At 43.9% G+C, this 16,245-nt stretch overlaps 2 protein-coding genes across 6 annotated transcripts in view; both read right to left on the minus strand.

The window, feature by feature from the left end:
• Window positions 1–8,416, minus strand: part of LOC102456519 (programmed cell death 1 ligand 2-like) — a 53,695-nt gene extending 45,279 nt beyond the window's left edge. Inside the window, exons 1-2 of one of the 3 annotated variants that reach the window (XM_075931621.1) lie at window positions 7,913–8,416; window positions 241–376 (exon numbers count right to left, since the gene is read on the minus strand). The gene's annotated coding sequence lies outside the window, so the exon portion shown is untranslated. Of the gene's footprint in view, window positions 1–240; window positions 377–7,897 lie in introns of all 3 variants that reach the window. The other 2 variants (XM_075931622.1, XM_075931623.1) reach the window with 2 other exon arrangements.
• A 2,157-nt stretch (window positions 8,417–10,573) lies between these two features.
• Window positions 10,574–16,245, minus strand: part of LOC102456103 (programmed cell death 1 ligand 1) — a 31,953-nt gene continuing 26,281 nt past the window's right edge. For 2 of the 3 annotated variants that reach the window (XM_006115142.4, XM_075931626.1), the window contains one exon: window positions 10,575–15,593. In XM_006115142.4, coding sequence (XP_006115204.1) covers window positions 15,571–15,593 — 23 coding nt within the window. In that variant the 3' untranslated portion in view covers window positions 10,575–15,570. Of the gene's footprint in view, window positions 15,594–16,245 lie in introns of all 3 variants that reach the window. The other variant, XR_003087842.2, reaches the window with a different exon arrangement.

Consider the following 16,245-nt stretch of genomic DNA (forward strand, 5'->3'; position numbering starts at 1 on the left):
CATTTTACCGATGGAGCCAGAGAGGTTAAATGACTTGTCCAAGGACAATAAAGAACTGTCTTGTAAGAGCTGAGACAAGAAGAAATGAGTTTTTGGCTCCCAATCTTGTGATGGAGTCATGTGGCTGCTCCAATCCATCTACATCAGAGGTGGCAAAATCAGGCCCAGGGGCTGGATCTGGCCCGCCAAGCATTTCTCTCTCTAGCTCACCCAGTTGATTAGCCGAGCGTGCACACTTACTGCTGTCAGCGTGTGTTCAGCTGCTCCTCCCCGCAAGCTTGCTCCATCCTGCAGCCACTCTGCTCCCAGGATTCTTCTGCTACTTGTGCAGAGGGGAGAGGAGAGGGGATTGCTGAAGTCAGGGTGTCCCCCATCTCTGCAGAGCAGGAGTCGGAAAGAGAGAGAGAGATACAATGGAGCTGTTCCAGTCTGAAGGTTGGTAAGTCAAGTGCCTCAGATAAGTGCCTGTCTTAAGAGGCAGCATATAATCCTGTAGGGGAGCCTGAACAGCCCTGCCTTGACAATAAATGGTGATGTCTGCTTTGTCCAAAGTGTGGATCTCTAAAAAGCAAAACCCAGGCCTGTCTCAAGTCTGGTGCACATACGCACACAGGCAAGGTCAAGGGAAAAAACTGAGAGGCAGGAATGTTTTGAATAACAATGCAGATTAAGCATGGTACACAAGACCATGTCAAGAATACACGACAAACAACTTTATACGGGTACTTCCGTTTCTGATTAGCAAAAATGACAGATGCAGCCATACAACTATCAACTACGCACATAGCAGCAATATCCTGAGTAGGATGTACTCCAAATATGGGCACTGGGCATTTTACATATCCTACACAATACATAATCAGTGGGTAAATATTATTAGAACGACCAAGTCTCACTTTGCTATAAAATGGGATTAGTAAGAACAGTCGAGGGGAGGGAATGGGCAGGATTAACCCACAGGTCCTGCTCAATGTAATTAGAAGTAAATAGGCCCTTCACACCGGCGACCCAGTGCATGGCGTTCCACTGTGTGGGAAAAAAAGGAACCATGGCCTCCTGCCTGGTACTGTAGGTAGCATATGGGAGAAGTGCCAGTGAACTAGGCTTTATTATCGTATTATAGTAGTTCTTCTATTAATTGCTTTTTCATTGCTTTGTGCTATATTAATTGCTTTAGAATTTATAGTATTTAATTTTTTTTAAGGCTTGTAAAATTGAAACAACTGTTTTAACTGCTTAAAGTTTGCAATGAATAAGAAAGTGGTCAAGTATCCCTGGAGTGTCCTGGTTTCCCTTGGATCTAAAATAAATAAAACCACATGATAAACCCACACACCGAGGCTATGTCTACACTTGCGGCTTCTTGCGCAAGTACGGCCATTCTTGTGCAAGAATCTGAAGAGCGTCCACACTGCCCACCTGCTCTTGCGCAAGTAAATTTACAGTACGGCGTGGTAAGAGGGGGCTCCTTGCGCAAGAGCTACGCTCTTTTTTGACAGGTGTAAGCCCTCTTGCGCAGGAGCTCTTGCGCAAGAGGGCAGTGTGGATGCTCAGAAGGGATTTCTTGCACAAGAAAGCCCTATGGCTAAAATGGCCATCAGAGCTTTCTTGCGCAAGAGAGCGTCCACACTGCCATGTGCGCTCTTGTGCAAAAGCACAGCTTGCACATGGCAGTGTGGACGTTTTCTTGTGCAAGACTTCTTGCACAAGAACTCTTGCGCAAGATGTTCTTGCGCAAGCAGCCGCGAGTGTAGACATAGCCCTAGTGTGGTTCTCTGTCCCATGTAGAGGCACTTAGACCACTTAGGGAGAGATAAGTACAAGGGAGCTCTACAGCCTAAGCTGAGAGCCAGCTGGCTTTATAGCTCAAGCTGAAGAGGCTCCTCCATGAAGCATCAGAGGCCCCAGCTTCAAATCTGCCCAGTGGGAGTTACAAATTTTCAGTGCTCATGCTGTGGCTCACACATAAGCTTTCCCTCCATGCCCTATCTCCACAGAGCAGGGGAAGGGGCAGACAAAGTGCAGGACAGCTTTCCCTGTCTTAAAGAGACAGCTTGTGGCTTCTCGGAAACTTACCCAGCAGTGGTCAGCACACACAGTGTGTGTCACTCAGACACACCCAGTCTATGCCACTCACAGTCACCGTCACACACACATGCTTCCGTCTCTGTGCCACACATTAAATCTGTATTACAAAGTCTGTCTCTCACACACAGAGTATCTTTCTCTCTCTCTCTCTGTAGACCCTGGCACCAGCCCATGACCACCTATCAAAATTCATGTAGTACCCCCACCCTTCAACCGGAAAAATCATTGCCTACCCCGATCTACATGGAGTGTGCGTGTCATTTGTCTTGTGAATACACTCCCTCATCCTAGCTCTGTGCCCGCCAAATCCTGCATGCTAAGGTGTAGTGAAGACCTAGAAGGTGGGCTCTGCAATGCACTGGAAATATCTGTTTGTAAGTGCAATCCTAGATTCCTACTCCCTCATGCATCAGAGCTGCACTGCTCTGACTCCACTGTGTTTAAAAAGCTCCTCTCACTAGTGGAGGGGTTCCACTGCCATCAGGGCATCCTGAAAGTGTATTTTGGGGTGCAGCAGAGTTGTGTGCCTGTATGTGCTGTATTTCACTGTTCAGCAAGGTCAGTATGTAGCCATATCAGCACAGCTAGCTCTCTCTGCAATGTTACTTTTACTGGTTTAAAGAACAGTCTTGTGTAACTCAGTCATTCTATCCTTGAGTTTTCATCTCTTCTTAGTACTACAGCTCATTTCCTACAAATCATGTCCAGAAGAGATGACACATTCTTAACTATCATCATTTGTCAAGGTCTGACAAATTTTCATAGATCTGCTTTGGTTTTACAGTAAACTGATTCGATGGAGGAAGTTCTTTTGCCTTTTACGGTTTTAAATTCAGGCTATTTTCTGTTACTCAGATATCTTGGATTCAGGAAATCTGAGAAAGGCAAAGACAGCACTGTATATAGTTCCTTATCTTCCTATCATGCCTAATACCAATGCTGGCATTTAGGTGCCAAATGGGGACTCTCCTTTCACACATTTTCATTTTTGTCATTTCAGGACTTTGCATTGCCTTCATCACACTCACATTATGAACTGTTTTAGGAAATGTAACCCAGTACATTTCTTAGTAAACAGGTCTGTCTTACTAAGCATTTTTTTTCCCAATCACATTGCAGAGCCATGTGTAGAGCACTGGAAGAGTGCATGCTTGACAATGATTTTGAAAGAGTTTCCATTTAATAGTTCTAGATTCTAGAGCATGTTATCAACCCATTTTCAAAAGCAGTCATACTTTGTGTTAGGGCAATGGTGGGGAACCTTTTTGGGTCAGAGGCTGCTGACCCACAGAAAAATCAGTTGAGGGCCACACACAGGTGAGAAGCAAAGTGAGAAGCCCCTGACTGAGAAGGAAATAGACACTCCTCACATTCCATTCGCACTCCAGAGCTTTGTGGGGGCCCAGGCTAGTAAACTCTGTGAGCTCCATCCTTGTGGGTGGATGACAGGGGGGCTGGAGTGCCAGCACGGCTCCCCAATGTGGAGGATCGCTGAGGCTTGGGGGCTGGATCCCCACTCCTGTGTTAGGGTGACCAGGTGTTAAAAGATTTTACTCAAGCACATCCCTGGGTAACTCTATTGACCTTGGAGAAATTGCACCAAGAATTCATTTGAGTTTATTGTGCTCAAATTCTTTCCTCTCTCCCACACAGCGCATATTACTTCACAGTTAAGTCAAACATGATGATGCAAAAAGTAACTGGCATCAGTCCAAAGCAAACTTTAGCTAGCTGCTCAGAGAACTGTTTGCCTTGCAATTTCTTCTTTTTAACACCCTCTTACTGCCATATTAATTTAAAAGTATAGTTACAACACATAGGATTTCTTAGATTATGTAACTGGAAGATTTATGGACTTGTCTACAGTTACAATTTCCTTGTGCAGACAAGCCCTAAAAAATACACATTACTACAGTTCTACCACTATCAGCCATGAATGAGTAAATGTAGTACGCCTTAGGCATATCATGTAAAACTAGGATCAAAAAGCATTGCCATAAATACCTTTCCTGCATTTCCAAATCCACATGCCCCAGGCCAATTTATCAAACCCTATCTTCCCACAGTTGCAATTCTATTTTTCTTATTATGTTTATCCTTCTACCGCTACTAATAATAAATAATGATAATAATTCTATGGTAACATAATGAAAGGATAAATTGCATAATAAGCCACCAAATTAGTTTATAACGACTTCAAATCTACAAGCTACTGAGGGATAGGGTGATCAGACATCCTGATATTATCAGTACCGTCCCCACTTTGGGTCTTTGTCTTGCGTAAGACCCTGTAACCTCCCCCTTTAGCCTGGTTCCAAACTTTCACACTTGCAATCTTGTTACCTTACTGTGGCATTCCTTGGGCGTTTGAAACCACTTGGACTCTGGGATGCAAAAATAATCTGTTAGTGAACACCCTGGTATGACTCACTGCTTTATTTCTATAAAAACAACAAGAAAGCCTGTGGCACATTAAAAACTAACAGATTTATTAGGGCATATGCTTTTGTGGGTCAAAATCACTTTGTCAGATGCATGGAGGGTTTATTTGGCAATAAACCACTTCAGGGTTTTACGTGGGCATAAACCGTGGATCAAAATCACCCCAGATTTATTTGGGCATAAGCTTTCATAGGTCAAAACCATTTCATCAGATGCATGCAGACGAAGGGTCTCCATGCATCTGATGAAGTGGTTTTGACCCATGAAAGCTTATGTCCAAATAAATCCGTTAGTCTTTAATGTGCCACAGCACTCCTCGTTGCTTTTTCAGATACAGACTAACATGACTACCCCTCTAAGACTTGCTTTATTTCTAGATCTTCAGAAAGCTAACCAGTCACTCACTGATTGTGCAAACTATACTCACTGAAACAGAGAGTGCGCATATTACATGCGTAACTATTATTAAGTATAGATTTTAGGTAAAAAGTGCAAAAGCAGAATCTTATCTGAACAGCACAGGTTCTCTCTCACTATCTTAGTTCATGAAGGAACCAACATTTCACTCCTTTAATGAAAGGACAAAATATCAATCTCCATTTATTGCATGGGTTGGCTTTCTCTCAGACGCACAGGCTTATCAAGATTGCTAGGAATGAGCAAATGAAGATGGAGATTACTTTCAAAACAATTCATTAGTAACATGACTTCATAACTGAACCTATATATTTATCATCTGGGGTCAAATCCTGAGTCTTGTTACTGTAAACTCCTGTTGATATCAAGTGCTCAGGATTCCAGGATATGACTGTATGTGGGATTTTTCTAAACAAACAACTCTTTCTATAACCTCTCTTTCATGAATCTACATTTCTAATATAAATCATTTTTTACCATGGATGTGAGAGGACACCAAATGTGTGAGGTAACCTTAGGACATACATGTGTAATATCTGTCAAAATGAGGGACTGTTGAGAGATATGTCTAAAGAAATAAATTATTAAAATGTTCTTTGAGCTCCAACCCTGACATGTCTGATTTTAGGCCAAAACTGATTTTAGGGTATGTCTGTCTACACTACCCCCCTAGTTCGAACTAGGGGGGGTAATGTAGTCATACGGAGTTGCAAATGAAGCCCGGGATTTGAATTTCCCGGGCTTCATTTGCATAAAGCCAGCCGGCGCCATTTTTAAATGCCGGCTAGGTCGGACCCCGTGCCGCGCGGCTACACGCAGCACGGACTAGCTAGTTCGGATGTACGCCTCGTGGAACGAGGAACGTGGAACTAGGTCCGACCTAGGGACTGACCTAGCCGGCATTTAAAAATGGCGCCGGCCAGCTTTATGCAAATGAAGCCTGGGAAATTCAAATCCTGGGCTTCATTTGCAACTCCGTATGACTACATTACCCCCCCTAGTTCGAACTAGGGGCGTAGTGTAGACATACCCATAGGTGGGAAGTTTGTAAAATTGGAGGAAAAGTCTTTCAGGCTTTATTGGCTGAAGCAGGCAAGAAAATGTTTTCCCACTAAGTTAAAAAATAAAATATATAATAGTAATAGCAATAAACCCCAAATTATAAACACCTACAATTTCATCCTTGGTACCTTAAACCACTAACATACAGCAACTAGGTATGGTTGGTGGGGCTCGGTGACCCTAACTAGGGTTGCCAACCCTCTAGGATTGTCCTGGAGGCCCAAGGAATTAAATATTAATCTTTAAATAAAGAGTATGTCATATGATGAAACCTCCAAGAACATGGCCAACTAGGGTTGCCAACTTTCTAAATGCACAAACCAAACACTCTTGCCACTCTTCCTTCCTCAACCCTTCCCTGGGGACTTGCCACTGCCCCATCCCTTTGTTGAGCCCCTCTCGTTCCAACCCCTCTCCCTCTATCGCTTGTTCTCCCCCACCCACTCACTTTCACTGGTCTGGGCAGGAGGGGGGTATGGGCTCTGGCTGGGGCCAGAAATGAGAGGTTCAGGATTCAGAAGGGGGCATCAGGCTGGGGCAGGGTTTTGTAGTGTGGGTGGAGGTGAGGTCTCCAGCTGGGGTTGCAGGCTTTGGAGTGGGGCTCCAATGAGGATTTTGGGGTGTATGAAGTGGTTCTGACATAGGGCCCAGGGATTTGGGGTGCAGGAAGGGGTGCAGGCTCCAGGAGGGAGTGAGGGTACAGGAGCTGGGACAGAGATTTGGGGTGCAGGTAGGTGTGCGAGGTGTAGGTAGGAGTTAGAGTGCAGGAGAGGGCTATGACTGGGTCCAGGGGGTTCATGGTATGGGCTCCAGTTGGGCAGCACTTACCTCAGGTGTCTCCCAGCTAGCAGCCAGTGGGGCTAATGCAGGCTCCCTGCCGCTCTGGCTCCACACTATTCCCAGAAGTGGCCACCATGCCTGGCCCCTAGTCAGAGGCACAGCCAGGCAGTGTGGCATAGTGTGTGCTGCTTGCACCCACAGGCACAGCCCACGCATCTCCCATTGCTAAGAGGCAGCACTGGGCAAGGTGGAAGTGTGCGCAGGCCGCCCCTCCACCTAAGAGCTGGAGGAAGTTGCTGGCCATTTCAGGGAGCTGTGTGGAGCCAACATAGGCAGGGAGCCTGCTTAAGCCCTGCTGCGCCATCAACCAGACTTTTAATGGCTCGATCAGTCCTGCTGACTGGCGCCACCAGGGACCCTTTTCCAGCTGAAAATGAGACTCCTGCAAACCCTATATCCCACTGAAACGGGCAACAGCCTTATCTACCAGCTCGGGGGTGGGGGTGGGGGGAGGAAACAGCCAAACCCAACTCTGTTATATGCAAACCCTTTCATGCTTCTGTCACATGAATGTAAAAAAGTATGTAATAAAAGTGATGACTCGCAGCAGTGATGCTACCTAATCTTTCAGTAGCTCAAGGGTCACGGCTTTCTCCTCACTTTGCAGGGAACCATGGGGCCTAAACCACCTGTAATTCCTCTTTTCTCCCTGGTTTACTCAGGAGCAGGTCATGCTCATCTGGGTGCCTGATGTTTTTAAACATAAAAGGAGATCCTGAGTAAAGGAGATCCTGGAATCCCCAGTGGTGGTGATGAATAGCTGGGGATTCCATATCCACTCATACAATGGCGGTGCCTCCACCCGGCTGACCCTGTACATACTTAACGGTGTGCCTTGGGAGCCTCCAGGAATAAAATGATTCCAGTAATAATCTGGATCTAACTCCAAAGCAACAATTATAAATTATATACATCTAATTGTTTAAATTAGAATTAACACACCTTTACTTAACAATTTAAAGAAACAGGGTTTAACAGATTAAAAGTGAATAAAATCAATTAACAAAAGTACACAGAAATAAAGGAAACTTATCTAACTGGCATTTACCCTGCCACCATTTACCCCGTGCCAGTGTGTGTACTTCTCTGGATTCAGAGTCCCAGACGCTTGCGTGGGTGCGCTTGAAGGTCTGCAGCTGGAGTGGAGACAGCACTGTGCAGGTTCTGTGTGTCAGTCCAAGATAAGCAGTCTGTCCAGGCAAGGCAATCCAGCAACTTTGGTTCACTGGGCAGATCACTCTGCTTCTCTTTGGACCCAGAGTCAGTCTTTTTTCTGGGCTCCATCCCAGGCAGCACTTTCCCAAAGAGTCACAGTTACATAAAGTACCTTCTATGCAGGTTTATGTAGGCCCTTCTCAGCCAAAGTCTCTTCCATCCAGGGACAATCACCAACAGCCCCTGAAGCAGCCTGCTAGATCCAAGCCTTGGCAAGCTCTCAGTAACAGGGTCTAGCTCCAGCCCGACAGTTCTTGACCTGGAAAAGGCTCCATCCCAGCAGCCTGGCTCCTCTCTCCAAAATGGAGCCCATCAACTCTCTGTCTGCATGGCCTAGAAGAGCAGCCACTGTGTGCTTCTTTTTCCCAGAGGATCATGGGAGTTGTAGTCTCTAGTTTAGGGTTAGACTGCAGCACAAGGGATCCTCCCACTGAAAGTCAGAGGCTCCTATAGTAAGGGGACCACACATGCTTCAGCTTCTTTTACTGCCCCTGGGAATCAGAGCCAATGCTTAGCTGGATTTGCTGGGTTTCTTCTTAGGCCAGGATTGGTTACTCCCAGGCTCTGCAGGCCCTAAAAGGGGCAGAACATCCTGCTGCAGTGTGATTCTATAGTGTGAAGGTGACAAGGAGTCCTGTAGCACCTTATAGACTAACAGATGTAGGGGAGCATAAGCTTTCATGGGCATCTGACATGCATCTGACAAAGTGGGTATTTGCCCACAAAAGCTTATGCTCCAATACGTCTGTTAGTTTATAAGGTGCTACAGGACTCCTTGTTGCTTTTGCAGATCCAGACTAACACGGCTACCCCTCTAATACTTGACACCTTCTATAGTGTGGTATCATTTAAAATCAATGCAGCCAGGCAGAGAAAGCTTGTGTCACTTACAGTTGCCAATACAGTATTTCAAAACTAAGGGGCTGCTTTCTTAACACTCTGCCCTACTCCTTTGCCAGATATGAGGATGATAATAAAATAAAATAATCATTATTAATTACCTACATTTGCCAGGGATATTTCTTGCTGCTTGCTGCAGCACTCAGAAACTCCCAGTCTTGTTGTACAGAGATGAAGAAATCTTTGCAGAATTCCTGGAAGCTTATGCAAATTTGGAGTTCACTATTAATTAAATCTAGATGCATCTTTTCCTTATGTCAGACCATTTATTCCCCACTAGAAAACTTACCCGGCATTGCTCACATCCTTCAGGGAAGGGGGTGGGTGGTGTATGTGGGAGTGCAGGAGTCAGAGTAGGGAATTGGGAGCCCTGTAGCTGTTCAGGGCTTCCTGGTTTGGCCAGGATGGTGCTGCAGCTGCAGCTGCACCATCCTCTGGTGGCTGGCAATAAAGAGAGTTCTTGCCCCAGTTGGCCACTCTCTTCCTGGTGCAGCCGTCTCCTATGGTCGTTTGCAGAGCACAGCTGTCCTTGCTTTTAGCTGCCTCCCTTTCTATGTTATGGAAAACAATCAGATTCCTGGCACAACCAAACCTTGACCTTGCTATAAGTTAGGATCAGAGGCAATTACATGCCAAATTCGGTGATCCTAGCTAATACCGTTTTGGAGGAGCTCTTGAACAAGCGACCTCACAGATGGATGGATGGACAGACTCATGGACAGATGCAGAAACTCTCTAATATATATATATATATATATATATATATATATATATATATATATATATATATCTTAATGAAAATATCCTCTCTCCAAAGCATTTGATCTTGATTCACTAAGTACAAACTACCCCATTTAGAACAAGTTTTTCAAGTTTCTTTCCACACTTCAAAAAGACAGGCATCTATTTTTCATTGATAGATTTGAAAATGTCTTTTCTTGATGTTTTCATTGCATCTCAGCTGATACAGAATTCCTCACTGAGCCTCAGCTGGTCCATGCTTATGATTTGCCTCATTTTGAGTGCATCTGCTATGTCCTCATGATCTGAGAAACTAAGCTTCTCATAGAGATCCATGTGTTTCAGCTTCGTCATTGCATTATCAGGAAATCAATCAAACCATTGTTTGATGTACAAAACAGTGTCTTAAAACATAATGAAGGATTATTTTGCCTTCACTTTTTGTTGTAGTAGTAGCTTTTCCATCAGTTGTTTGCTTAGAATCCAAAAAACCAAATCCTCCTTCTCATTCAGCATCTTCAACTTAAAATGGCATATTTCTGTTTACATGTCAGCAATGCATAGCTTTGATTCCTCCAACCTTCTCACAAGTACAACAAAGACACAAGCCGGGTTGTGGAAAAATACATATTCACGCATTCTCGCCATCTTATGGCAACTTGTTCTTTAATGCTACAAGACAAGCCTTTGGTAGTGACTTGCAGTAAAGTTGATTAACTGCTGGGTTAAGGGATAGCCACCTTGTATTGGCAGATTGCAATACTTCTTTCTATTCAATGTCAACTAACTCAAAACTCTGCATATTGTGCATACAGAAAAATTGCTATAAATTTTCCACACAATTGTTTCTAAGTCAACATGAGCACTTTCAGATATTGTGGGGTACGTGTAAAGGGCAGCTTTGCTTCAAAATGTAGTTATTGTCCGTACATTACAACTCATATACCCAACTGAGTTTGCCATAATTCACATTTGTATTATCAGCAGGGTAATGCAATTAACATTAAGCTGGTGTTACTCTAGGCAGTTTATACTATCAGGATGAATGCCTTTTGCAGATTCACCGTCATCTTCATTAACATCAAGCTGCTTGCACTGAACGCGGTTTGTTATGATGAAATAGTGTATGTACACTGGAAACTTCTTCCTGTTCCCTTTGTTTGAGGCATCCGTCCCTACAGAGAAATACGTGTGCTCTTCTGGGAACTCTGCTAATAAATCCCGTAAACAACTCCCTCACAGACATTGGGGCCAAAACATGGATCACAAATAGTTCTGTTTGGGTTCTTCCTCAACACAGTTTGTTCTCAATATTTGAATCATTATATGTTTCACTAGCAAGCTTATTGCCATAGTCCATGCTGTTATAATTTAGGCTGTGTTTTCCTACATGGTAAACAGTCGCAATTACACATCCTGCCATTCTGCCATTTTTAGTGTTTGAAGAGACAAAGAATGTGCCTTTGGCCTGTGCGTTTTGCTTATGTCCATTGGTTGCTGTGAGCTGCTGCAGGTCACGCTCACCTCTATGTTTCTTGGTGAATTTACACCAGGCATGTCCAAAGTCCGGCCCGCGGGCCAATTGCGGCCCGTGTTCCGATTTAATACGGCCCCCGCTTCCTCCCCCTCTCCTGGCTCCCCGGCGCTCTTTTGAACTGGCGCGCCCAGCGCGCCGCTTCCGGCCGCGCTGCCGCCGCCCATGGCCTCCGCGGTCCTAGAGCCTGCCCTGTAGGGCACGTCCGCAGCCCCGCTCCCCCGCTCGGCTGCGGGTTCGCCCTGCCCCCGGGCTGCCGTGAGGCCGGCGTGCCCTGCACTCTCCGCCCGCCTCTGACCCTGCGGGCCCTCCGCCTTGGGGCTGAGAGTGCGGGGACGGCCCTCACGCATGTTCACTTCTTCAAATCTGGCCCTCTTTGAAAAAAGTTTGGACACCCCTGATTTACACCAACACAAAATACAAAAGGCTTTATCAGGATCACAAATGAGATTTTACCCCGTGTATTTTCCTTACCCTTGACTTTTATATCTATACAGGTGCTTCATTTTTAGTTTCCATTTAGGGCCAGGAAGAACGTCTAGTGTTCCCAATGCTTTGCCCAGAATTGTATGGAACATTTTCCTCACTGCGTGTAAAAGTATGCTGCAGCTAATGTTATATGATGCTCATAGTATGATTTCCAAATATTGGCTCCACTATAGCCAGAGGTACCCAAACTATGGGATGTGCCTCCCCAGGGGATACAATAAAGTTATTGGGGGGGGTCACAGAGACCTGATGGAGCCATGCTGAAAGGCTAGAGTTTGGAGGGGGCTCTGTCTGGCAGGAGAAGCAGGCAGAGCTCTGCATAGGTGATATTCCCTACCAGGACCAGGCTCCCTGCAGAGCCTTGCTCTCCCATGGCTGCAGCAGCCACCTCAACCAGTAGCTATGCTCTTCTGCTGGGCACACTGACAGAGACTCTGAAAGGGAGGGAGGCTACGCCCTGGGAACACTGACCGTCCTGCCAGAGACCCTTCCTGAGCCTGGCCCTTCAGCACAGAACAAGGGCAGAGAGAACCTGTGCTGGGAAAGTAGAGGGGGGCTGTACTCAAGGGCTGGACTCAGAAGGGTGTCCTGTCAGGTGCATCTTTCCATTCCAGTCTGGACCCTGGCCTTTGACCGCAGCTTGATCTGTTTTCCCTGCACTGAAAGGCCAGGGTCAGGAAGGGAGTGGAAAGACGTACCCATGAGTATAAGCCTCCTGGTGTTGAAATATAGGATAGAAGACATCTAATACTGAGTTGCTATGGGACATGTAAAAGCTGTAGAAATTAAAATAAAAGAGTTTGTTATTGCAAAATTAAAGTTGCAAATATAAACAATGTCAAGAAGTGTAAAAATGCTGGTGCCATGAGAACACATTCTACAAAATCTCCTAGTATGACAATGAGGAACTATGCATCAGTTGCATAATATTATATTATGCTTATTGTACAGTTTAGGGAAACATGGCCAGTGAAGGGAAAATAATTAACTCTACCTAGAAGGTGTGAGGGTTATACCTTTAACATGCAAATAGCAGTAGCTACACTGAAAGAGAAATTAAAAAATGAAGAGTCCGTATTAAATGAGCAGCACAACACTGACCTGAAAAAGTTTGCATGTAAAAGAAGATTAGGGTCTTTTCCCAGGCAGTAGGACTCGGAATGTAGAGCCTAATCTTGTATCCTTGGAGCAAATGGAAATTTGGCCACTGATGGATCAGGGCATTAAAAGAGCAGTTGTGGGCATTGGTACATTGACACAGTGCTCATAACTAATCAGCATGTCCATTTCCCATCCTACACCAGCAGGAGGAATATGCTAAGTAGAATGTGACCTCCTACATCAGCACTATGCCAATGGAGGTTCCCTGTGACACAGGAAGCTGCTCCTTGGGGTAGTTAAGCCAGGTTTACCGCCATGCTGCACACATAGCGCATCATAAAATAGCCATGCCACACTTGTGACTTCCATGACTTCTGTGATCAGTATGACAAAAGCACTTTCCTGATATTGCCCTGGACTCGAGCAGCGGAGGATGTGGAAGATGCTACCACACCTACAATTTAACAGACCAGGCCCAGCACATCACTAGATTCCAACAAAGGAATCTAGACTTCCTTTAAAAGCAGGAGGCCAGGATTCAGTGTTCCCTGTAAAATATGAGCTCGTGTGACCACTCAGGAGAGATTCAAGTACCGCCCAGCTGTCTAGCAGACATCAACAGGTAGCTTTTTGTTTCTTATTGGTGGTGCACATTCTTACATGACTTAGTGCACATAACATTATTCCACACACGGATGGAAAAGTTTAGAGGGAACATTGCCAGGATTGTCAGACATTTTGATCTTCAGGTCACTGCAACTTGATCACTTACATTAAGATTACAGAATCACTTCAAAAACACAGCAGTAAATTTTGTACTGTAGCTTCATCCTAACACACAACAATTTGCTAGCAGTTTGGTGTGTAGCTAGAGGAGTTGGTGGCTTTTGCCTTCTTTTTGCAATATTTGAAGTGAATCACACAGCCTGTTTTAAGTATTAGTGTAACCACCACCAAGTAGATTTGAACCTGGGAGCTCAGTGAAGGAATTTCTACAGCTTGAGCTATAAAGACAGCTGGCTCTCAGTGTAGGCTATAAATCGCCCTTGTTCTTATCCCCCGCCGTAAGTGGTCTAAGTGCCACTACATGGGACAGTGAACCACACTAGGCATGTGTGGATTACACTAGCTCCACTTTGTTTTAAAGTTTTCTAACTTTTTCATAAAGTCAAGTCTCACAAATGCTATCGTCAGTATTTGTTTTCTTCAGAAAGTCTCACTCAGATCCTATGCAGGAGGACTTGAATGAATAGGGCTGAGAGAGTAGTAATTCTCTTCAGAAGAACCTATGCACTTAAGCTGAACCTATACTGAATTCATTTTAGGAACAATTCACTTCAGCAGAACCTATGCACTTAAGCTTCACTTAAGCTCTATTTTGAAGGCTTAAGTGGTAGTCCTATCTCCAGGACTAAATTTCACTCTGTGGATTTCTGTTTATTTTGGAGTTGCAGGAGAATTTATACACTTTATCTATAGGTGTTAATATCCCCTTTACTTTCTCTACTTTAAGTCTGAAAATAAGACTTGAGTACTGTGAGCTTCCAGATCTCAAATGACGGTTTTCACGAGAGGTTGAAAATGGTTGCTTTGAGTGCCAATGAATGATATTTAAGGTATTGTAATAACACACATACTCTAGTAAGTATTTGTCCTCGTAGCAGGCTCTTGACATGCCAATGTAAGGAAAAAATGTTATACAAGTTGGAAGTGCTCAGGAAATAGGACACAAAGAAAACAAAACACTCCTCTTTATTTAAAAATATAGTTGTGAATTTTATTGTAATAAATAATACTAATAATTTATGACACATTGGTAGTCAAAAAAAAGAAGGTACTTTGCAAAACCAAACACGGCTTCATGATACTTAGAATCCAAAAGTGCTCCAAAAATGCATGATAAATGTTTTCATTAGAGTCTTTTTTGTATCGTAGAAGAGCAGATGTTCCAGCCGAACTGTTTCAAAAGATGGAAATCTCCAAAATACTCCACTCCATAGGCTATTCTTCTAGAATGTCAAAAGTCTTGCCTTTCAGACAGTTGACCAAAATAGTGACCAGTTGCAAACTGGTAGTGCTAACTATATCTTTAGTAACGATAAACAGTAGAACTTCTAACTCTCTTCAAATGTCTTCAAAGTGCAAAAGATACTCAGCTGACTTCCAACCCAAGAGGAAGTGATGTTGCCAAACAGATTAAATAGCTTTTTCTCAACTTCAAATGCTGAATGGGATCCAATATTTTAAAATGTGCAATAAGAAGTGATGGTGACCCACATGACTTATATTCAGCCTCCTCCATATTCTTGTGTGGGTCAAAGTGTTGACAGCTTCATCCATAGAGGCTGGAAGTGATAGAATCTCAGCAAGGAATTTAGATCTCAGAGAAATTTGGAATATTTTAAAACCAAGATGAAATACATTTGTCAGGGACTTAAAGTGCTTTCTTTTTTGATGAAAGTATTAAAAATAATCCTGAACAACATTCACAAAAATGCGTAATTAACAAATCAGACATGGAGGAACTTAAATAAATACACATACGTACACAGAGAGTCTAATTCTGATCAGTTTTACATCAGAATTAGACGCTTAAGCTTCTGTAAAGTTGCTCCTAATTTACATGAGTATAAATGAAAGGCAAATCAGGCCAGGAAATTTAAAATAATATTTAAAATACTGCCTTCCCTCAGAGCTTTAGAACATATTCAATGAAGGGCACATTCTGCTGCTGATGTTACCTAAGTCACTTCAATTCGTATATCTGTGAAAGGGAAAAAAAATTAAACAAGCATTACTCTAAAAGACATCACCACAACCACCTTTCCTATCTTTAGATTTACTAAAGCCAAAAGTAAAATAAATAACAAAATATAACCTACACTACTACACAAATTCTACATCCAGTTGTACCCATTTAGCCAATATGATTGAGTGGATATAAATCAAAGCAGAATTTGACCCAAACTTTTTAGTAAAAGGTTCACCCAGAAGAAAATAATCTCTATTCTCACTTGTAATTGTCCAAATACAACATCATGGGTCCAGTGCAGGCAAAATTTGGTCACATTAAGGGTTTGTATCTTTTGACTAGATCAATTTTTAATTCAGCTGTACTCTTCTAGCACAAACAAGGGCCAAACTACACGATGTTCATATTTTGTAATTATATTCTTGATTACTCTTGGGCCTGATTTAGCCAAAAGTAGCATCTGTAACCATTGACTCTCACGGTGGGGCTGACAGACTCACTAGGACTCTGGGTAAGGCATTGGAGGGGTTAGCGCTGTGCCTTTGGAAGAGGTAGGTCTTTGGGCAGAAGGGGAGGGTTTGGGACTAACCGGCTACTAATCAGAGCTGCCCAGGGCATATTGTGCAGGGCTCTGGCAGAGATTTAAAGGGATTGGGCCTTCAAC

Source organism: Pelodiscus sinensis, chromosome 6, assembly GCF_049634645.1.
Source record: "Pelodiscus sinensis isolate JC-2024 chromosome 6, ASM4963464v1, whole genome shotgun sequence".
NCBI classification, from domain to species: domain Eukaryota; kingdom Metazoa; phylum Chordata; order Testudines; family Trionychidae; genus Pelodiscus; species Pelodiscus sinensis.